This window comes from Phascolarctos cinereus, unplaced genomic scaffold (assembly GCF_003287225.1).
Source record: "Phascolarctos cinereus isolate Bilbo 61053 unplaced genomic scaffold, phaCin_HiC Scaffold_4;HRSCAF=312, whole genome shotgun sequence".
Taxonomy (NCBI): domain Eukaryota; kingdom Metazoa; phylum Chordata; class Mammalia; order Diprotodontia; family Phascolarctidae; genus Phascolarctos; species Phascolarctos cinereus.
The window spans coordinates 92,135,295-92,159,160 of record NW_027555847.1 but is presented as its reverse complement, the minus strand read 5'-3'; the positions used below and the strand labels follow the sequence as shown (position 1 = coordinate 92,159,160).

At 40.1% G+C, this 23,866-nt stretch overlaps 1 protein-coding gene across 6 annotated transcripts in view; it reads left to right on the top strand.

Annotated features, from left to right (window-relative positions):
- SNAP47 (synaptosome associated protein 47) overlaps positions 1-23,866 on the top strand; it is a 74,038-nt gene extending 50,172 nt beyond the window's left edge. For 4 of the 6 annotated variants that reach the window (XM_020999042.2, XM_020999039.2, XM_020999044.2 and 1 more), the window contains exon 5: positions 3,220-23,866. In XM_020999042.2, coding sequence (XP_020854701.1) covers positions 3,220-3,366 — 147 coding nt within the window. In that variant the 3' untranslated portion in view covers positions 3,367-23,866. The remainder of the gene's footprint in view (positions 1-3,219) is intronic. The other 2 variants (XM_020999045.2, XM_020999041.2) reach the window with 2 other exon arrangements.

Sequence of the window (23,866 nt, the reverse complement as noted above, 5' to 3'; positions counted from 1 at the left end):
TTCAGCTGCTTTCTCCCTTCCCTCCTCCCTTTCTCTCATTGGAGCCATCCTTTGTTCTAAGAACTTTGCTACCTTGACTCCTAGTCTTCATCCCAACCCCCTTCAGCTCCCTTTTATATGTTGTCTTCTCCCATTAAAATGTAAACTTCTTGAGGGCAGGAACTGCTTTTTTGCTTGTATTTGTATCCCCAGCACTTTGCACAGTGCCTGACACATAATAAGTAATTAATAAAGACATCTTGACTTGTAATGATACTTTCAGTTCACTTCAGCAAACATTATTAACTCCATTTAAGACACTGTGCTAGATACTTAGAATCCAAAGTTAGAAATGAAATATTCTTAGCTCTCAGGAAGCTCCCTTTCTACTGGGGCAAAGAGGAGGCATGAAATAAAAGAAAAATCTACACTGGAGAGCCTGGCTAGGAATTGTGTTGCTTCTGGAGAGAAACAACTTTTCTTGAGCACCAGGAGACAGAAAGGATGAGGTAGAGAGATCTTGGGTGAAGGGTGGTTTGTTCATGGTAGATCAGGGGTTCCAAAGGAAGAAAAGAGCTGTGGAGGGGAGAGCTAAGGTGAATAGGGACAAAAGTGAGAGCAAAGGTAATGAGGAAAAAGGCTTGCTTCCTTGGCAGATGGTTGCTCTGCATTCTGTGGATTAGGGTAATAAATGTAGGAGTTTGGCAGCCATGGGTAAGAAGGACCAGTTGATCAGGGTCATGTCCTGACTGAGGATACTTCTGAGCTGGAGTTCATGACGTGAGCATGGCTTTTGATACCAGGGGCTGGGTTTAGAGGCAACTAGGAGTCTTTGCTGGCGATCAGATACTTCTGCTGCTAGCTTTGTTGCCTCCTCAAAGATAGTGGGCAAACAGTGGTATGGGGAAAGAGCTCTGGCTCTGGCATGAGAGGACCTGGGTTCAGATTCTGCCTCTACTGGTTATTATTGTTAGATGGCCTTCAGGAAGTTGCTTATTCTTTTTTTTTTTTAAAGGTAATTGGGGTTAAGTGACTTGCCCAGGGTCACATAGCTAGTAAGTGTCAAGTGTTTGGTCTGAGGCCGGATTTGAACTCGGGTCCTCCTGACTTCAGGGCTGGTGCTCTATCCACTGTGCCACCTAGCTTCCCCGATGCTTATTCTTTTTAGGTGACACTGCCACCACCCTAGTGCAGGCCGTCATTTCCTCACATCTAGACTATTGTAATAGCCTTACTCAAGTTTCTCCCTACCAATCTATCCTCCATGTCAAATTCAGTGTGAATGGGCCTTCATTTGATCGTAATGGCAAAGGAAAAGTTGATAAATGAGAGGGAGAGTAAGAGTTGATGGTTATCTGTATGAAAAAATGGTATGTAGGAACCTATATGCCATAGTGGTGAATTAGAATTTTTAAAAAATTATTATTATGCTGTTTGGGCATTAGCCATATGAGATCATAGAAATAAGAGATGGAAAAGACCTACTGTATTAGGTCATGTAGTCCATCCCCCTCTGCCAAAGCCGGATTGTTCCCTACAGTATATTTTCCAGGGCTCTGTCCAGTTTTTTAAGTGACTCAACTGATGGAGCTTCCACCAGCATTGGGTTCCCTAATGGTACAAAAGTGTTGTTTTCTGAGATTGCTAACTTTTGTCAGTGATTTATTCTTTTGCCTGATGATGAACAATGTATGAGAATGCTTTAATTCTAGATCACATAAAGTCTGCTTTTGAGGTTGTACCAGCCATATTTTTCAACCTTGTTTTAGGAAGGTTAATCAAATGACATTTATAAAAGACCAGGCTTTCGCCCATTTAAAGACCATCGTTCCTGCTTTGGCCATCAGACTCCAACCTGTGTGCTGTTTTCTGTGTTAATGATACATTTACAGTAAATGAGAGAGCCAAATGGGAGCAGTTATTTCTGAGAAGGAATTGCATACTGTTTTTTCACCTTAAAAACACAAATATTGTTGTTAATGACCATAGTAACAAAATATTTGGAGAGTATCTGTAGAGATATTGATCCAGTGGGAGAAAGTAGATGTAATACTGGATGTCCCCATTTACCAATTCAGATTCTGCAGTTCCTTTTTGTTGACCCAATAAATGATTTGTAGATTTTCCTAAAGCCGTTGAAAATCAGTGGTCTGTCATCGATATTTCTTTTAAAATGCATCCTTCTTTTGGTGTCAGGTTGAATGGATTCAGAAATTGTGCTCAGACCCTGGAAATGTTTATCTAATTGAAACAGTAGTTAACAACATGATTAAGCTGAGTGGAATTGCAATAAAATTTTTGCCCTCATTAGTTTATGAAAAATCTGAAGAACATGGCATGAAGTCAGAAAAACTATAGAAAGATTTCAGTTTCTTGATGAGGTCACACTGGCCAGTTCTGTCCTCTTCATTATGCTACCTAACTTCTTTTCTGATTTGGTCATTGTGATTTTAAATATCTTCAGTAATATCGTTTTAGTTTGAGCATATTTATTCCATAGGTCAGTAAACCTCACTGTTTTTAAAACTCAATTTTTCTTTAGTCAGTACCACTGTTTAATGTTTATCTTTAACTGAACAGGTTTTAGTGTATGCGACATTATGATTTCATCTCCTTTCCAATGTCAGCCAAGATAGATTTAGTTCTTTTCGTCTGTCTTCAATCCCACCAACCCTTGGATTATTTCTGTTGCTTTCTCTACTTCTCCACCCTAGTTTGTCAGTAGTGGGTGTGGTATTGCCTGGAATTGAAGAATAAAATTTTCCAGGTGCAGTCTCACAGCATTTTTTTCCCATGAGGCCCTGTGGCCTTCCAGTCCATTATATATCTTTGTTCTTTGAACGATCACATCAGCTCCAGTGTTTTCTTTTGTGTAAGAGTATTTGTTTTTTAATTTATTATGTAGCCAGTTCACTTCAACAAATGTGTATTAATTAAGCACTGTGCTAGGTGCTTAGAATACATGGACAAAAGGAAAACAAATCTCTGTCCTTAAAGAGCTTACATTCCACTAGAGGGTTCAACATGTATAGAGATATGTAAATACAGGGTGATTTGAGAAAGGTGATATCTGGGAAAGAATCTGAGAAGGCTTCAGGGAGAAAGTGACATCTGAACTGAGCCTCTACTATGTGGGACATTTCAGGTGTGTAAATGTATGGATGCAAGAGATTTCTTCTCCTTTAACTCCCTTTGATTATGAATAGGTGTTTGAAGAGTACTGCTGTGTTTCTCTGACAGATCTTGAAGAAACTGAAGAGCATTGCTCTAGAAACCGAGACAGAACTCGAGAGGCAGGATGAAGTTCTTGATGGCCTGACTTCCTCTGTGGAACGCACGACCCTGACTATCGACAAGCAGAATCGTAGGATGAAGAAGCTGCTCTAGAACCTCAGGTGGAGAACCAGTGGTTTGGTGGTAACATGAAACTTTCAGGAGACACAAGTGACCCTATTTTTTAGAATAAGTGATTATCTTAATGTGTTGTTCTCTCATTGTTTCTGTAGTCTTCATTTATAGAGAAGACACCATGGAATAATTTCCAGGATCGGATGCATGTTTGGAAGCCTTCTCCCAGGAGCAGAAGAAGCAGAAACTTTAATCATGGTGTAGTGGTTGAAGTCAGCTGTCTGTTGCTAAGACTCCTTACAACAGTGTGGTTCAGGGGTCTTGAGGACTTTTGCTAAAGAGATTGCCGTGCACTGAAGGAGAAGTAGATTTTTTTTTCTTTTTGGAGGGGGACCTTTACAGTTTTTTTAAAAAAAAAAAGAACAGCTTTTTTCTGTGTGAAAGCCTAAGTGCTGTAGGCTCCTTCAGTGTGTGAGCTTGTATGGTGCATTTGTTTGTTTGTTTTCCTAGAATGGGAATCAGATCCCTGGTTTTGATGCTAACTGGGTAAGTGACTGTGGGCAAGTCACGTAGACCCCTTAGGCCTTAGTTCCCTCAATTATGAGAAAAACTACCAGTAAGAAAATTTTCCTAGCTTATCCTTAAGATCCCTTCCAGTCTACCATTCTATTACATCTGTGAGAGAGAAAAAAAATACCTCTACTTGTTTAGTGATCTAGAGATGGAGTGCGGAAGTCTTCTTGCTTCTGGCTACTGTATTAAAACTCTGGGGAAGCCATAGGCGTGATGTCTCATACAAAGTGCCAAATGCAGAAATTTCCATTTTAGAACAATTTTGTGTAATTTCTAAGTAATTCATATATCAGCTTCTTGGGGTTTCCCTCTTTTTGGTGTTAGTGCAACAAACAAAATTGACAGTTGCTCTACTTGAATTATTGCAGCCTCTTCTACTAAACTTCAAAGATGAGGTACATTTTTGAAAGTTGATTGTGTTTTAATCAGAAGAGCAAAATTAAAGCTCTCCAGAAAGAAGTCAGTTTGCCTTTTTGAGTACAGGCATACCCTGTTTAAATAATTGCTTGGTTGCATATTAAACTCTGAATATTTTTCTTAAAAGCTTTCAAATGAGTTCCTTTCCAGCCCTTGAAAATCTAGTGCTCCTTACAGTATCTGTACCTGGGGGAGATCATTCCCTTTGGGACTTTAAAACCCTGCAGAGGCTGCTTGGGCATTAATCACATATATTCCCTGTTAGATGTGGAAATTAATTTACTCCATTTCTTTCTTGATGGTTTTCTTTGATAGAGAAGGTTTATAAAATTGTGCCAGCAGACTGTTCTATTTTTCTTTTTAATTTTACTGCAGTTTTCTAGCTGAGAACACCTCCAGGATATCTTATAAACACCTTAAATTTTCATTTACTGCCCAGTTCTTTAGCCAAAAATAAAAAAGAGGCAGCTAGTTATGTAGTATATTTTAAAAACTCATGTTGGTCTTTGCTTTTACTGCCTCATTTCTAGCCAGAATTGAAAGAAAACTGCTACATGTAGTGTACTTTTCAAAACCTATATTGATTTTGAGGGGTTTGATTTATGTGTTTCAGTTAGCAGAGCAGAAGTTAACACTTTCTCCTCCTGGTAAGAATTACTCATGAAACAAAGCTACTTGTGGTCTACAAACTCCATTCTGGAGGTGGGGGTTGGGATGGGGTTGCAAAGTGTAATGAAAAGTAGATTTGTTTCTGGATATCATTCCTTCACAATCACCGTTTTATCTTCTCATCACATATACCACTAATGATTTATTGCCATTTAAAAAATATTTTACTTTCAGACTCTTGAAATAATATAATGAAGAAATATCTTTAGGTATATTGTCAAGACAACTTTTTTTGGAAATGCTGGTATTTGGGGATTAATTTTTATCCCATTAACAAGTGTAAAAGGGTTGTTACAACTTGTTATGAAAAAATTGGAGGTGTGTTGAAGTCATCATTTAGACAGCTGTTGACATTGGCAGCAATGCAGCTTGTCATATCAGTTTGGGTTGTGGCACTTTCTGTTTGCATACTTGGTACCTTGATGGTTTTCCTAAAGACTGCTGAAAAATAGTGAATAAAAGAATGATGCTACCATGCTGATCACCTTGGTGGAAGGCTGACATTCTACCTCTAGAAAGCATAGAAGGTAATCATCTCAGAAGCAAGGCTTCACAATTCCAGAAGTTGTCCTTTAAGTCCCTTATGTTTCATTCAGGCCATATCTAGCTTCCTCTGCCCAAGTTAGAATTGGGCCTCCTGGAATAAAGCCCAACTTATTTCAAAGGCTTTTTTCCCCAGGTTGGTCATATGAATAATAACGTATTTTTGGAGCATTTTCTTTGGGCACTTATAGAATTTGGTGAGCTTTGTGGAGCTTAAGACCACTCATTTTAGAGGTTCGTAACAGTTTAGCCTAGTTCTATGTAAATACTTAAATCTCTTCATGCTGTTAAGCACTGTAGCTTCCATCCATATCCCTTTGGAGAATTTATGATAAGTCAGACCTACCCTTAAACCAAGGTGTTTTTCTTACCACATATTAGAGTATGTAGTTTTCTTTAGTGTACCAAAAAGGCAGGCAACATACCATGCACACAAATTATTGTGCTGGGTTTGGAGGAGGTCACAAAGAAAAGGAATAGAGGCCCTGCCCTCAGGGAGCTCTCATCTAATTGGTGAGACATCACAAGATGCTGACAATACAAAATAGCATAGAAGTACCCACAGAGTCGAATCAGCAATTAGTCCCACATGCCTTCTGAGGAAGGTGAGACACTTCTGTTAATCGACAATGGATGTCAAGAGAACAATCATAAAATTAATACCAAAATCTACAGACCACCTCAGTTTTCTCCCCCTCTTCTTAGCTGGAACATGCCTGGAAGAATCATTATCTCCATGAGCTGTGGTCACTCCCCAGCTAGGACCGCTAACATGACAAGCCTGTATATGCTATGTTAGGAGTTCCTACTTCGGGCATTTACAGCATGAGTCAACAGGGCATAGTGGACAGGAAACTAGACTTTAGGGTCACAAGACCTGGGTTTGAATCTCACTCAGAGAGCCAAGGCACGTCATTTCCCTTCTTTCAGCGTCAGTTTTGTCATCTGTAAAATGGGAGTAGTAATACCTGTAACAGGACCCATGTCTGTTATGAGGATCAAATAAGAAATGATGTTTATAAAGTACTTTGCAAATCCTAAAATTTTTTATAAATGTTAAATATAACACACATACAAGTACATACACATATATACTATGTACTATGTATTTGTGTTTGCATACATTTGTAAAAAATCAGGATAACCATTCTAACATGAAACTACAAAGGCAGGACCCCTGAAAGAGACTAGGAAAAAAATACTTTAATGTTCTTCCAGCAGGCTGTGATTCTGTTTTGTATTGAAACAGTTTACATGATAGATATGGAATGAGATCATAGAAATGTTGTAAATAATTGATGTTGATATAATCCCTATCTATCAGATTAGTAGAGGAAGGAATCATAACGCCTCCTTACTTTTGTATGGAGCTTTCTACTTTTGAGAGCTTTTTCATATGTTAATTCATGATTTTAACATCAGTGCCATGAAGCAGGGAAGGTAGTATTGTCTCTGTTTTACAGATGCATTCCCTTTAATTTAGAAAGATTCTGACATGCCTAAGACCGCATCTTTAGGGATATAATAGTGGCTAGAACTAAATTTTCTGACTCTAAGGCAGTGAGTATTGGAGACAGTTAGAATGTATGTAACTCCTGCAAACCCTTTGTCAAGCTGAATGCTGACAAGGATTGACAAATGCCAGAATCTGGTGTTTTACACAGACCTTTTAGCTGGTATTCCTATATTGCGCCCGTTTGTTTTCTCTTGATCTCCCATGATGAGGGTCAGGAAAACCTTTATTTCTAAAAAAGATTATGTTATTAGGCAGATGCTGTTCAAATTTACTACTGCAGCATATCCTGTGGTCATTTGTTTACTCTTAGTTGTCCTCATTTCAAGAGGACCAGTTTAGATATGTGTGCAACGATTCCCTGGCATGTTTCAGTTCTTTATGTGTAGCTACTGCTCAGGGAAAAGCTTTCAAAAGTTCTACTCCAAGTTTTTACTCTGCTTTCTTCTCGCTGGTAACCCTTCCATCTAACTTCTCCACTACAATTACTTGGATTGCTGTAGAATGCAAAGAGATAAACGCTAGACTAAACTTCAATACAAAAAGAAGGAGAATTCCAGGGTAAGAACTGTTTACAATGAAAAATGGCATCAGTCAAACTCAGAGACTGAACATAACTTTCAGGTTTAAAGTGCTAGCCAGGCCCAGTCATAGTATTATGGAATCAGCTGCTGCACTTGGCATTGCTACCTCAGATTTAAAAGTAGCTGTTGTATATTAACTTAGCTTATCCAGGTATTGCCTGAACTGACTTCTTGTAGTTTGACCTCTTAACTTTAACCCACATCCTTGTCTCTGAAGGAAGAAGATTCATTACTAGTTAGGCCCCAAAATTAGTATGTTTCTGGTCAAAATCTACTGACATTGCAGTGTAAACTTCTTAGTCCTGAAGTTGCCCTCTTAGTAAAAGTCTCAGCTAGTAAATTAGAATGTATAAATAACTTCTACCAGAAACCTTGATTGCTTCTCATCTTCCTTGTTTATAGATTGTTTTCTGGATGCTTCATTGAGTTTTCCTTGAGAATCTTAGAATCTCATATTGGGAAGGAATATCAGAAGTCATCTAGTACAACTTGAACAAGAAACTCATATAGCATCCCTGAAAAGTGGTCATCCAGCCTTTGCATGAAGACCTCTGGTGACAAGGGAACTTGCTGTGTTCTGAAGTATCCAGCCTCACTTTTGGATGGCTCCAGTTGTTGAGCTGTTTTTCGTCACATCAGATTTAAATTTATGTCTTTGCAGCTTCCATACGTTGTTCGTGATTCTGCTTCCTGGGCCCAATTAGAAGAAGGCTAATCCTTTTTCTACATGACGGCTATTCAGGTACTTGAAGGCAGAGATCTTGGCATCCCCCTAAGCCTTTTTTTTTTTAAACTGAACAGCCCCAATTGCTTCAACCAGTTCTCATATATATAGAGTGATCTTGAGGCCTTTCACCGTCCTAGACTTCTTGGTCCATGTGCATCAGCCAGGAGGAAGTGTCCAGAGAATACAGAGTGAAGTCAGGGATGATGACTGAGGCTTTTCTGAAATTGTGGTCCAGAAGAAGCAGTCGTTGTTCAAGATGTTGGGGCCTTGGGGTGGATTTTTTCTCTGAGGTAGCAAAGGCAGTTAGGGAGGCTATGGATGAGCTGCCTGAGGAATAGGGAGTAAAGATGGTTTCCAGGCTCCTCTTCCTGAGTTCTGCTGCATTCCTTCCATTCTTCACTGGCTTTCAGAGGCAGTCATGCCTGCCGTTTCTCCCACTGCCTTGGGATAAAATTTGTCTAGGTCTGGTGTCTTGAGCTTATTCAGGCATCTAGATACTTTTTTCTATCTCCCTACTATCTTTGGTGTCAGCTCCCTATTATCGCTTTTGTGCCATCCATGGCAGAAAATAGAACAGAACAGGAACAAAAGAGTTGAAATAATTTTGACTTTTCACATAGTTCTGCACGCCCTGGACCACATGTCCATTCTGCCCTGCCACTGCCACTGCTACCACCCTCCTTATCCAGACCACTAGAGACCAGGATCAGGAGGAGCAGAAACCACTCGGCTCTACATCTTTCACCCCTGTATCTTTGTCTTTACCCTGCCCTTTATCTGCTCTGCCACCATGGAGGTACCTCTCTTCTCCCTTGCCATCTTTTGCTCTGAGAATTGTAGTCAGATATTACCATTGTCTTTGGAAAGGGAACATCAGCGGACTACCCTCTTTATTGCACTTAAGCATCTTCATGGCTTCCCGCGTCAGTCACCCTTAGGAACTGCTCCCCTATATGTGTTGTCTCCCTCTGTTAGAGTGTAAGGGTAAGTAAGCATGTCCTTGTGTCTCTAGTGCTTGGCATAGTGCTTCACACATGGTAAGGACTTGGTAGGGCTGAATTTCTGTGTCGAATTTTAGGTCGTTGAATCCTACCTGTCCTTTCTCTGAATCCTTTGAAAATTGTCTCCTAAAATCTAGGGTAAATAGCAAACTGTGCCCAATTTTACTTTTGTAAACTAATGATGTGGAGTGACCACTTTCCCCCAAGGCTCCCATTATCTCTACTTCAGCAACGAGTTCCTCATGGTTAGTGAGAATCAGGTTCAGAGTAGCATTTCCCTTCATTGTGTCCTGTGCCTTTTAAAGGATGAAAATACTGTGAAAGGAAGCCAAGAAATTAACTGCTCTGCTTTTGGTAGAGAGAAGGCGAGTTCTATCACATGTCCAGATAATTAAAGGGCTCTCCTCACTACTATGTTCTATTACCATGCCAAGCTTGTAATCTGTTTCCCAAAATCCTCATCTGTTTCCCTTTCTTGACTTAGTGGTCTGTAGTATATTCCGATAACAATATCAGTTGTATTTTTTTTTAATCAATTGATAATTCACTCAAATGTTTTCTACTCCTTATTCCTGTTTTCTGGCTCTTATATCTCTTCATGTGTCCTTTTTATGGTATTTCACCACCTCTTTTGTCTACTTAGTTCTTTTTAAATGAATTATATACTTCTAGAGCTGTATGCTAGTCATGGGCCCCATCTTAGTGACCCATGAAATCAGTTCTGCCTTCTGTTAAGATCCATTGCTCACTTTGTTGTCTGTATTTTATGCATACATATATTTTACTACTGATTTATTTCATGGATTTTGTCTCCTGTAATTCACTGAGCAATTGTTATTTTTCTTTTTGTTGATCACAGTTGTTCTTTATGGTATTTCTTGGTGATCTCCCCCCCCCTCCCCCTCTTCCCCCATCTCCTTCTCCCCCCATCTTCTTTTCTCTCACTCTCCCCTTCTCTCCCTAGGTCCTCAGTTTCTTGCCCAAGACTTCAAAATCCTTAGCAGTGCTTCTTAAATTTCTTCCAACAGTATCATTATCTTCCACATGCATCGCAAGTGGGTAGTGGTCATTAGGTCTGATAAGTCTTTTAAGGAGGATAAGTCTCTGTAATGCCATAGATATATGCCACAGGAAGACAACGGACCTATCCTCTAAGAAAGGAAGGTAGCCTGTAGCCTTCTTTGTTTACAGAAAAAAATTCTGGTGACCCACGACTGCATCTTTGAAAAGGAGTTGTATGTTCTTAATAACAGGACTCTAAAAAGATGTGCCCCTGATAGGTGCAGAATACCATAGCTAAGGGAGATCAGGTTAATTACTTCTAAGGAAATACAGTTCTTCCTTTCCTTTCCTCTTTACTTCTCTTCCCTGACTTCACAAAAAAGAAGCAGCATCAAATGGCTCCTTAAGTAGCTTATTAAGAATCTTTGTCCTAAGAGTCCTAAACACTCTAGCTGTCCTGCAGAGGGCAGGAAAGCACCCTGAAGTAATGGCCAGTTTAAGGATGCCTCTTCAGAGAATGCCGTTGCAGGTAAGTAACCCTTCTGACCCACTGAAGTGTTATTTTCACTCTATATTAAATGACTTTTGGTCACTACTATAATGGTATTGCTAACTTCATTTGTTTTAATTTTCTTTTTATTTCCTAGATATTGACATTGTGACTTAAGACATTTGTATTTGAATGTGTGAGCAAAGTCATTTTTATAGAATTAATATACCAGGAAATTGTTTTTCTGTAGAATTAAGTAGCTTAATTTATTTTGACTCTGATGGTCCCAAAAGAATTACTTACACTTGTATATTCTTAATAGTTTTTATTATTGTGCTTAGTTTCACATTGTTTATAATTGTAGGCAAAGGTAAAACCAATTTCCATGCAACTGTAACAAAATGTCAACATTGAACATTACCCAAAATAAACTACTTTGACGTCTTATGAAAAACTGATAAGCATCTGGATAAGTTGTGTTCTAATTTTCTAATGGTAATATTTGTTGAGTTGGTTTCTTGTTATATATTCAGAGCTTATCACTATGTGTCCTGTGATTTCAGCCCTTAAATTTGCAACCATATACTTAGTCTGTATTTAGAAGATTTTTTTCCCCAGAATATAAATGTTTACATGATCAGATTTGCTCTTATTGATTAAATAATTCCAATCACTATATTTCTCTAGTTAGTTCTACATTAGCTCCACTAGCAGCTAATACATCTATTTTGATTAAGTAGACATAAGTTACTAAGCGCATTAGAGGTGTGAGCATGGTTTCTGCCAATGCCCCTAAAGCCAACAGCATCTCCTGCTTCATAGCTGTCTTAGAAAAGGGCAAGCTCTTAGTTTTCATAGGTTCTGAGACTGAAAACAAGCAATTCTGTTCTTTCCTTTACAGTAGAAAAGTACTAAAATGATGCATGGCATCACTAATATGTAAGTTCCTATAATCACCTAAGTGTGAACAATGATTAAAAATGAGAATACAAAATACAAATACGAAGTAATATCCATTAGGCAGGTGTTATCCCCATTAGGCAGAAGAGAGACTTGGGCTCCAAGATGCTGCATTTCCCTGTGGTCGGTCAGCTAGTGAGCACTGGGGGTCAGAATTCAAACCCATGTCTCTTGATGTCAAATCTAGTGATAGTTTCACTTTTCCATATTGCCTCTCTAGAATGCTTACTTCAGAAAATGATACCAAGGACTCATTAAAATAAATGATTTATCATTAGGGAATTACTTAGAGGTGACCTTGTGTTACTGGGTATTCCCCGAAAGCCATAATCTTCCCCTTTTCTGCCAGTTTAATCTTTATTTTATGCATTTATCAAACTTGAAAGTCATTCAAATTATAGTCTGTTTTTGCATTTAGAACTGAATTTCCAAATAGCATTAAAGATTTTTTGGGTTTTTTTAGACAATTTGAAAGTTTTTCTCTTTTGGTATTTTTTTCCCATTAGCATTGGAGGATTGAATTGAATTTCTAGAGATACGAGTTTTCCTGATTTATTTTGAAAGGCATAAGACTACATGGTTAATATCTTGGGTCTTCTAAAGGCCAAGTGTGGCTCCCTGGGTTGCCATGGTGGTCTAGATGACTGAGAGAAATTGTTTAGTTAATCTGACAATACTGTTTATAAAAGTCATAAACTACCAACTTCCCACAGAAAGATGTACTTAATAGAACCCTAAAGTTGAAAGGAAGGGAAGAGGGTTGGGTTGAGAGGAGGTAGGGTGATGATGAAGTGTTTATTTGGACAGTTTTATGAAGACTTCACTTTGGACAGCCCCGTGAAAGTGAATCTAGGATTCTCCCAGCATATTCACGACAGAAGACACAAGCACTGATCCACTTACACAAGGTTGTGACATTCTGTGAGGTAGGTAGGCAGTGTCGTGTGGTGAATGGAGCACTGGATTTTGGTCAGAGGTCCTGGGTTTGAATTCAGCCCTGCTGTTTACCTGCTGTATGATGAAGGACAGATTGCTTTCACACTTCACTTTCCTTCTTTGTAAAATGAGGAGGTTGAGCTACATTAGGGGTGTATTGGAGCAAGATTACCTGGCTCAGGAGAGCTGACTGTTAAATTTTCATTGCAGGCCTTGGAAATCAGCAAATCCTACCAATCACAGCTTAATTTATTGTTTTTGTTGATTATTTACATCCTTTGTATGTAGAGGAAATCTTTTGTCAGGCCAGAGGTTGTGCAGGTTTGGTCTAGAGTTCATAGGTTCAGAAAGTGGGCGATACTGCTCCTGGGGAGCACTGGAACAATCTAGGAGGGTGGTAGTAGTTTGAAATAACACAAATTAAAAAAAAAGCCGCTAAAGAAAGTAGATTTCCAATGAGGCACTGAGTAATTTTTTTTAAAGGGGGGGATGGTAGGCCAACTAAGTTTGGGAACCTCTGTCTCTAGACTAAAGAAAGTGATAGAGAAAATACAGACTAAACTTAAGTCTGTCATGTCTGTATTCACCATGTCTATATTCACCACAGTTCAAGAGCTGGTTGTTAAACATCTACTAGCACACTCCTGGGCTAGATGATCTCTAAGGTTCCTTCATGCTGTAACATGCTATAAATCCTGTGCTCTTATTTCCATTTTACAGCTGAGAAAAATGGGTTCAGAGAGGGGCAGATGGGCTCCAGGTCCCTTAGGTGGTGCAGTGTTGGGTCAGGGCCGGCCAATACCTAGCTTGGACTTTCATGCCACGACTGCCTTGAGTTCTGAGGAATCTTGCCAAGCATTCCAAGGTGAGAAGCCAGTTATTGAGACATCTGTTTGCAGGGGAACAAGAGCTGAGCTGGAATCTGAGGACCTGGGCCCAGCAACGTCAGCTCTGTAGGAGCTTGGGCAAGTAGGCACCACTTTCCTTCTCTGTTTAAAAAAAAAAGGGGGGGGAGGGGGGATTGAACCAGGTCGTTTCCACTTTTTAACCTGGGAGCTTGAGGTCTGAACAGATTTCGAGTGTCTCTGACCTCATTCAGCAGGCACTGGGATTTCATTTCCCAGCGTTCAGGGGAGAACAAGCTTCTGTTGCATTAGTCTTCTCTCAGATCATTGTTCTTAGGACATCTGTTCTGGAACCACAGGAAAGGTAAATGAGATGAAAAGTGACCATAATATGCCAGTCGGATTCCCTTACAAAACTTGGAGTTAGAAAATGGAAGCTCTTTGCTGGTTCATTAATATCATGGATGGGCAGCAGCATCTGTGGCTTGTCTGTTATTGACAGTGGTGTACTTGGACATAGATAGAAAAATTTCTCAGATTTTTGCAACGCGGTTGCCTCTATTCATCTTTCCTATCAGTAGACATTGCCATCCATTTCACCATGCCTTTTTTCCCTACTGCCTTATACTTTCAACCTTTTAAATTCCAGTGTTGGTGGTCTTCAGGGGAAAAGAACCCAGGAAAATAGGATAAAGAGTGCAAAAGCAATAAATGGTATCAGAGCTGTGACAGGCCAAGCACTGTTCTATGAGGAAAACAATTGAAGTGAAATGGACATGCTAATAAAATTGGTGAAGAGGGGAAAGGAAAGTTAGTCCAGAAGGTTAAGGGCATTCAAGGAAAAATTCCATGGGATCTATCCTTTAATACTAACACTGTGCATTTTGAGGTTTCTCCTCACACCCAGTGGACTGGCGAAGATGATAAAAGATAGGGAGTGGTCAGTATTGGAGGGGTTGTGGAATGATAGCCACACTAATACTGGTCCAACCATACTGGAAAGCAGTTTGGAATTATACTAAGAAGGTGAAGGAAATAGAACATACCTTTTGATCAGAGATCTCACTTTTAGGCATATATTCCAAGGAGATCAAAGATAGAGAGGACCCATATATGCCAATGTATTTATCGTAGCATTTTTTTTTTTGTAGTAGCAAAGAATTGGAAACAGTAGATGCCCATTAGTTGGGGCATATCTAACCAAATGGTAGTACATGAATGTCATGGACTAGTGTTGTGCCTTTAAAAAAAAAAGGATGACTGAATACTACAGAGGTGCATGAGAAGATAAATGAACTGTTGCAAAGTGAAGTAATCAAAACCAGTACCTGATACATAATGACTGCAGCAATGCACATGGAATGAACCAAAAAGAAAACCTCAGTACTGTGCAGTTAAAATCACCAGGGTTGGCCCTGAAGATGAGATGTGGAATGCATCTCCTTTTCTTTGCAGAGGAGGACAGCTGTGGATGTCAGACACTGTACACATACACTGTCAGATTGGGTTGATATGTTCTCTAGTTTTGCTGAACATTTTTCCCCTTTTTAACTCTTCTTTGTTGTAAGGGATACCTTTGGGTGAAGGAGGGAAAGAATAGTTTGGGAAATAAAAATTCTATAAAAATGAAATATGGCAATAAGATTTTTAAAAAAAGATTCGACATTTGTTCTTTTAAAGGGTATTTCTGGTATTCTCTTGGTCTAATGGTGGCCTGGGATTTTTGCAGTTTCTTGCAAGTGGAGCACAAACACTGAGCAGGTTGTACCGTGCTCAAAAAGCTTAAAGACAATCCAGTGATGGGTTATTCCTTGGACACTTAATCCAAGTGAATGTGGAAAGGTCGTTTCATCAACAGAAGGTTGGCTGGTGTCATAAACTTTGTCACCCCAGCTCATGGAGACATTCTCTACAAGTTAAGAGCATAGCCTGGTACCTGGCACAGAGTAGGTGTTTAATAAAAGTTTTTTTTATTGATTGAAGAGGCAGGCTCTGTTATGGAGGGTGTGCAACACTGAGTAAATCATGGCCATTTTGAAGTTCTGTGGTACCTGTTTACTTATCACGATATATTTATAGTAGTCTTAATTTATGAATGGCTTATATTCCAAAAGTTCATTTGTAAATCAGAGCTTAGATACATTTTCCCATAGACGCCATGTCAGAAGGAAGGCAGTTAGGCTCCTAGGTCAGTCCACAAAAAAAATATTTAATATATAATGTAACTTAACTGATACTGAAAGCGTTATCACACACGCAAACACCTGCCCCCCCCGCCCCCACCTCCACCTCGGGATTGATCCTTTATAATATTGTTTCTGTGGAAAAATACTTGCTGTAGCTACCGTTTCCGTAACTCTTGATAAAATTTACCAAAGTACTTTCCCCTCAATAACCTTGAGATTATATGTGCAGTACAAGTGTCAACTCCAATTTGCAGATGATGAAACTGAGGCCTAAAGAAATGAGGTGACCCAAGGTCACTCAGCTGTTAAGTCTGGGGGCTAGGATTCAACTCCTAGGTCTCCTCACCACTCTGTTTCCTTTGTTTCACAAAAGCAATCTGAATTTTTACTGGGGTGGCGGAGACATGTGATGTCTTGAGGGGCAGGCCAAAGCCATGGCTTTCCACCCTATGGTTTGTTCCTGAAGAAGAGCATGCCAATTGTGCAGCTTAGTAGCTTCAAAACCATTGATTTAATGATTTTTAACATTTAATTTAATTTTAATGTTTAAATATTGTTTAGTATTTACTAAACAGCTGCTTCACATAGCCACAGAAGACAAAGTTACCCATTCAACAAACATCTACCACCTAACTACCTCCTAGCTTCCATAGGCCTAAAATACCCAAGGACTCCCACTTCCCACTCACATCTCCCCTAAAATCATTCTCTGGCCCTTGCCTTTTTGTGTCCCTGTTCCATCTGCCCCTTTCAGAGAGCTTTGCTACTTCTAATTAGTTAATCCTTGTATGAGTCTGCTGTTTTTCCAAGAGTTTTGATCCAAGAGCACAAGTTGCTTCAGTAGAAGGAAAATGTAATTAGTGTGACCACAGCAGCTAAGCCTGGGTAGAGGGTTTTTTTTTTTTAAAGGCTACTTCCACGGGCAGCTAGGTCATGTCGTGAGATAAGCTGCCTGGTTTTACTGCATTCATCCATTTGACTCAAAATAACAGGGTCAGTTGCCTTCCATCGTCCCATGTGTGGGTTATGTCAAACCCAGACTAATAGTGAAAAATAGATTTGTACCTTGGCCAAATCCTGATTCTGACATCTGGGCATTGTAATGTAAACAGTCCTTTGTTGCATCAACACACTGGCTCTGTGTGTCCAAGGGAGCTTCCTGTATGCCATTCTCCATTAGCTACTTTTTCTGCCCTTGACAATGCAGAAGCTGTCATCTCAGGCCCAGCATCTTTCAGATCAGGCCTTTTAGCCTTTGGTCTCTTAATGACAGCTACTCTTGTATTTTTTTTTCTTTTACAGCCCTTTATCCTGACTCAGGGCTTAGCAGCCTTTCAGAACAGGGGTCCCAAGTTAGAAAGTACCTTAAAGATCATGTAGTGCCCCCTTTCATTTTACATATGAGGAAACTGAGGCTAAGTGAGTTGGCTAGGGTCCCATGGCCACAATTTGAGAACAGGTCCACCGCTTTAAAATATCAGGCTTCCTCGATAATCATTGACCTCTGCATGGAGGGAAGGTTGGTAGGGGGTAGAATCAGAATATTAGAGGGAGTAAGGACCTAGATATAATCTAGTAATAGATTATCCACATTAACCCCTTTGTTTTTCAGATGAGAAAGCAGCAACATTGGCCTGAGGTTACATAGTAAATTAGTGGCCAAGTGGTACTAGAACCTCTCTGACCTTCAGTCCAATTGCTTTTCTACTGATATAAAAGTGAGGGAAAGGAGGTGTAATTACAGTATGTCCTCCTATCAGCATAACCTCTTATATTCTCTTGGGTTTAAGGGTCCTTAGCTTTTTAAAGTGCATGTGTTTTCCCTGGAAGGACTTAGCCTATTAAGCAATCCTATGCTAGTATGAGTTGTTTTAATGGAATAATATGAGTGCTTTCCTCTTGGGAAAGACCTTTGGTCTTTTGGGAGGCTTGGGGTGGGGAGGTGAAGAGGGTACAATTGGGAGATAATTTTGGAGCATGGGCTCAACTCTAGTTGAGGTAGGCTGAGTGGAATACCTTAAAAGATTTCATGAGGACACCTGGCTCTCAGAGATGAGAGAACAGTATGAGAGAAACATAAGAAGGGTGGTGGGAGACCCCAGTAACAGCCCACTCTGTAGTGTTGCTTAGGCTCAAGTGGGCTTTAGTGCCATTGGTAATCATCTCTTCCCTTTAGTATGATTTTATAGATTGCCCAGGCTGTCCCTAACCTCATTGGGTGGGGAGTAGAGCCCACAGAAAACATTTATATACCCTTGTGTGTATCATCCACACATGCCTTGACTTAGGAAATAAATACTTTTTACCATAGAAGACAGTGCTCTTTGACAAAAGAAATACAATTATGAACAGTGATGCTAAAAAAAAGTCCCTTACTTGTACTTCCTTTAACTTTTCACCCTAGATAATTGCCTACCCTACCTGTTGGCTGGATCTTTGGCAAGAAATTCTCTCAACCTAGATCCGGTTTGTGTGGAAAAGAGAGAAATTGAGTCTCTGTGATAGTGCCCAGGAACTGACGAGGAGGTGTCTGGCTCCCTGTATCCTGTATTTCTTTGGCTGTACACTAATTTTGTGAACTGAATTTCTTTTTTACTCTTGAAATGTGAAGCTTCCCTATGAGGAAGATTATGGCTTGAAAGGTGCGCAAGACATTTGAGCTGGGAGAAAAATTTAATTTTAGATTAAAATTATGTTTGTTGTATAGAGTAAGAATGGTATTATGAAGTTAACTGCATGGGGGCATCAGTGGAGAATTTATTCTCTTGTTCTGTTGACTTAAAGTTAAAAAGAGAGGGGGAGGGGAGTGAACAAACAAACCCATACGCGGAAATGTTATGATTTGTTCCACATGCTGGGTGTGTTTTTAATTTAATGGTTTATATGGTGGTGAATGGTGTTTACAGCAATGAAGTCACATATAGAGACAGAGAAGGTAATTGCGGGTAAGCAGTTGCTCTGTATTCCAAGGAATCCCATCCATTACTGACTGCATTTTCATTCAGCACTCTTGAGGTTGCCAGTTCTTGCCCATGCAAGAAAAGAAACAGTGTTAAGAAGAACAATTTTCCAGCTTCAGCAATGCTCCTGAGACATCTATTAAGCTACTTTGAGAGATTCCTCTCCTCTTTCCCAACCTTCCTGTTCTGTAGCCATCAGAGGTGATTTGGACCTTTAAAGTAAAAAAAACAAAAAACAGGAAAAACTCAACTTTTAAAAATATAAAATGTTTTTTACCCTGATCATTTGCTGAATAGATATGAAGTGGTCCCAGTAATACCTCGTTTTGTATCTATCGCTCTTGTTCACTTTTTCTATTTCTCTTGTCAGGGAGAAGATATCATAATGTAATGGGAAGAGCCCAAGACTTGGGAATTTGGAGTCCCAAGTTTGAATTCTCAAATTATCTGTAACTTAGGGCAAGTCACCTCCCCTGTCTAGGATTTGGTTTCCTACTTGTAAAATGAGGACATGGGATTGGATGACCTCCAAAGTCCTTTCCCCCATGATTGATCCCTGTTGTTTGTCCTTCGTTCTTGAAGAGGACCATGACATCAGGGAGGTGATGCCATAACATGCCAGTGAATTGGCTTTAAGTGAGGGAAGGCTGTGCAGAGTCACCAGCCTCACTCTCTCCTCTGGAGCCATCTGGGTCCAGGGGCCAGATATAGAGCAGAACAATTGTAGATGGCCCTGGATGCATTGGGAGACCTGGGCCCTTTTAAGCTAAGGTCTTTAACAGGTGTCAGTTTGACTGAGGCAATGCCCAGAGATAGTTGACTAGAGGACAGCTAATAAGCTGCTTGCTAGGAATAAGGAGACTGAGGCCCTCGAGATGAAAAGTTGAAAGCTCAAAAAACAAAGTCAGTAAAGCAAGAAGAAGAATGGAGGACTTTAAGCCCCATACAGTCCCGGGACATCCTAGAATGTTGGAGCTGGAAGGAACTTCAGAAATCCTCTAGTCCAAGGATGAAACAGGAAGGGAGGAAGAGTGACGCCCCAAGACAGTGACATATTCGTTCAAAATTGAGCCCTTCTTCCATTCCCTTTCACTGCTTGACCACCTCCACCCACTTTCCAGGACCTTAATTTTTCACATGTTAAAGCTGTACCGATTTGGGAGCAAGGTTTTCCCTTTGTTCAATGCAGTCACCCAAGAACACATTGACAGTTGACAGTATGCCCAGCCCTGTGCTAGAGCTAAGAGAATTATTGAAAAGATTAGGACACAGTCCCAACCCTTGAGGAATTAAGTGTTTAACTTCCACATAGGAAGTAATTCAAGATGGTGTATAAATGGCAAAATTGGTAGTGCTATGGGAAGTGAGGAAGGGATTAGATTGTTCATTGAGTTGCTAACATTTGAGGCTGAGTTAGGGGAAAGATTTGATGGCATGAACCAAATTACAACTCCCTTCCCTGTAGAAAACTTAATGGATCTTAATTTTTAAATCCTTCAGGCAGCATCTGATTGAATTGTTAATAATACATCATGATGGAGTGGTTAATGAATGAAGATTGTGTGCACAGCTACAAAATTGTTTGAAAACCTTAACAAAAAGACACCCTTCCTGCCACTCCATTCATCAGATGTTGAGTACCAGTGTGGACAGGGCCTCGGGTTTTGTTCTGGGAGAGCTGTACAATTTAGACTAGACTTAGTTTTCCACCCCTGTGGAGTGGCAGTCCAGCAGGGATAAAGTACTTGCAAATAACAAATGCAAAGTGATGAATCTTAAGGGTGTAAGAGAGGCACAAGAAAAGAACCTCTCTCTCGGTGCCTAATGGTACCTGCACAAAGTAGGCACTTAAATATTTGGGGAATTGAATGTTAGGACTTAAGTAGGGAAAAGGTTATTAACGCCATAAGGGAAGGAGGCTAGGCAAGGCTTCCTAGAGGAGACCGTGTTTGAGACTTGCCTCAGAGTAGGCCTGCACAACCCGTGGCCTGGGGCCGATTGTGGCACACCAAAGGGTTTCAGGAGGCTGGAAAGACAGATGTTTTCCTCTACTTTCTTTGTGGGCCACCCAAAATCCTTTGGTGTGCCTGTGGGCCAAAAGCAGTTCACGAGCTGCATGTTGTGCAGGCCTGCTTTAGAGGATGGGTAGGATTCCAGCAATTATGTGTGGATTTTAATAGGAAAGCTTGTCAGAAACATTAAAAACATTAAAACAAATATTTACCTAGGCATTTTCACCCCTTATTAAATTTTATCATTTTTCCCCCCCTTCACTTCATACTTTTTCTTGTTCCTTTTAAAGGGAATCTGGCAGTGGCAGATGAGGGGAGAAAGACTGCAAGAAGGATGTCATTTTTTAAAATGGAATCTGCAGGGAAAGAAAGACTCTTTAGCAACAGACCAGAGAAGAGATGACAGGGAGAGAAGTAACCAACATCACGTTGTTCTCTTTACCACTTAAGGACAGATTTCTCAAATCTTTCTCAGGGGCTCCTGAAATTCCTTGATTTGCTGGGAATCTCCTAAAAACAAACAATGGAGGCCTGCAGACCAAAGAAACAAAAGAAACTTTGATAATTCCTTGTCACCAAATCCAGCGGCCCCCTTTTTAAGCCTTTATCTTCCTTGACATCTCTGAATTATTCAACAATTGATCTCCTCCTCCTCCTCCTTGATATTTTCTCCTTTGACTTTCTCAGAGTTCTCATCCTACATGTCTGACCTTTCCTCCCATAATTTTCTTCACTAGCTCCTCCTGCCTCTTAATCACGAACTTAGCCAAGACTCTGTCCTTGACCCTCTTTTCTGTCAGCCAACTCAGCCATTCCCATTATAGGAATTCCTCTATAGGAATAATTCACAAAACCATTTCTGTACCTCCAGCTACGCCACCCCAGATGTAGTCTCTCATTTCTGATTGCCTACTGAGTCTTTTTATCTGTATGTCTCACTGCCATCTAATACTCCGTGTACTCAGTTGAGTTCATTATCAGTAACTACCTCATCTCTAACATTTCTGTTTCTATTGATTAGAACTTGTCACCCACAAAACTCTTTTTTTTTTTTGTTCTTCATTCCTTACCTTGAGTTAGTTGCCAACTCTGGTGAATTTACTTCCAAAATACCTTTCTCGTTCATCTCTTCCCTTTCCTTCTCTTCTCCTGTGCTGTCTTTATGGACTCCTAATGGATCTTCCTTGCTCTCCTCTATCTAGTCTTTCAAATTACTGTTCAAGTAGTCTTCCCAATGTACTTCCTAGGCTACTCAAAATTCTTTCATTCTTCCCTATTGCCTGCTGAATTTAAGGTCGTTTTGTAACCCAACTCACATTCACATTTTCCAAACAACTCTCATTGTCCCCTGCTCTCATCTTTCCCTTACCTGTATCTGACCGTTGAAGTCTTTCTCCAAGACCTAACTAACACAGGTGTTGCTGCTACTTTACAGCCTTCCTTGAATTCCACTGCTAGAAATGATCTGTCTACCCTCTAGATTTTCATAGCACTTTGCTGGGGTCTCTGCTTTGTCCTTACCACAGCCGGTATGATGATTATGTATATGTCTTAGTCTTACTTAGACTGTAAGCTACTTGAGGGAAGAAAGTGTGTAAAATACTTTTTTTACCTTTGTATCCTCAGCTGAGATCACGAACTGGATGGAGTTCAATTAGCAAATGTTTGTTGAATTGAGAATTAATGGATGGATTGATAAGAAATTATTAAGGAGCAGTAGGAGGTTGTTAGGGTACAATTACAGCTGGTTAGAAGTCTGCCAGTTCTATCACTTAGCCTCATGACCTTGGGCAACTTTCTCCCATCTGAGCCCATTTCCTCATCTGTAAAATAAGGAAGTTGGGCTAGAAAACCTCTGAGCTCCATTAACAATAATAATAGCTAACCTTTATATAGTGGCTACTGTGTGCCAGAGCAATACATCAAGGATTTGTGTAGCTTGTTGTGAAAAATTTCATTGCTCAGAGAGATTAAGTGATTTGTTCCTGGTCCCACAGTGTCAGAGGGTAAATTTGGACCCCAGTTGCTCCAAATCCAGCATTCTATTCAGTATCTCAGTGAGATTCCACAGAATCACAAACATTCAGTTGATAGAGATCTAGAGTTGTCAAGGGCAATGGCGTCAAACTGAAATAGAAGTGGAGATGTGGAGAGCTCGGAAAACATAAGAATTCCTGCAGGCAGCATATTGACTTAGAAAGCTACATACTTGCATAATCGATGTCCTCTTGTGTTTTCATTTGTTTTGTTAAATACTTCCCAATAACATTTTAATCTTGTTCCAGGAGTGGTGTTTGATACCTCTCATCCAGGACAGCCTGTGCCTGATCAAGCATCTCCTACAGCACCCGGCCTCTCTGTGTGGAAGCCTCCAGTAAGGGGGTTCTTATCTCTGGGGTCGCAGCATTTCAGATTTTTGATAGCTATAATTGTTAGATTGGAGCTGCGAGGTAGCTCAGTGGATAGTGCGCCAGGCCTGGAGTCAAGAAGATCCATCTTCCTCAATTCAGATCTGGTCTCAGACACTTACTAGCTATGTGAACCTGGGCAAGTCTCATAACCCTGTTTGCCTCAGTTTCCTCATCTGTAAAATGATCTGGGGAAGGAAGTGGCAAACCACTCCAGTATCTTTGCCAAGAACGATGGGGTCACAGAATCAGAAATGACATAAAAACGACTGAACAAGAACAGAATTGTTAGATTATCTTTACATGGAGCTGTAATCTGGCTCCTTGTTTCTTTCACCCATTGCTTTCAGTACTGTCCCCTTAGGCCAGCCTGTTATAATGCCTCTTGCACATGACAGCTGTGGAGTTTCCTCCAGACTTCTCATCATCTGACCAAACATTTCCATTGCCACAACTAATCCTTATGTCATGCTCTCTAGTACCTGTCCTAACTTCCTACGTTCTATATACTGCAGCTTAACGGTTGTCCAGCATTCTTTTGACTCTACTATCATGGTGTCAAAAGACAGAATTTTAGCTTGTCTAGACCATTGTTCTGAAACAATGTGTTATTTCTTATGTTCTGGTAGGACAAAACCAGAGTGTGGTAACACTGGGACAGTAAAAGGAAGAGCTGTGAATAAAATGTGGAGCACAAGAGAATAATTACTTAA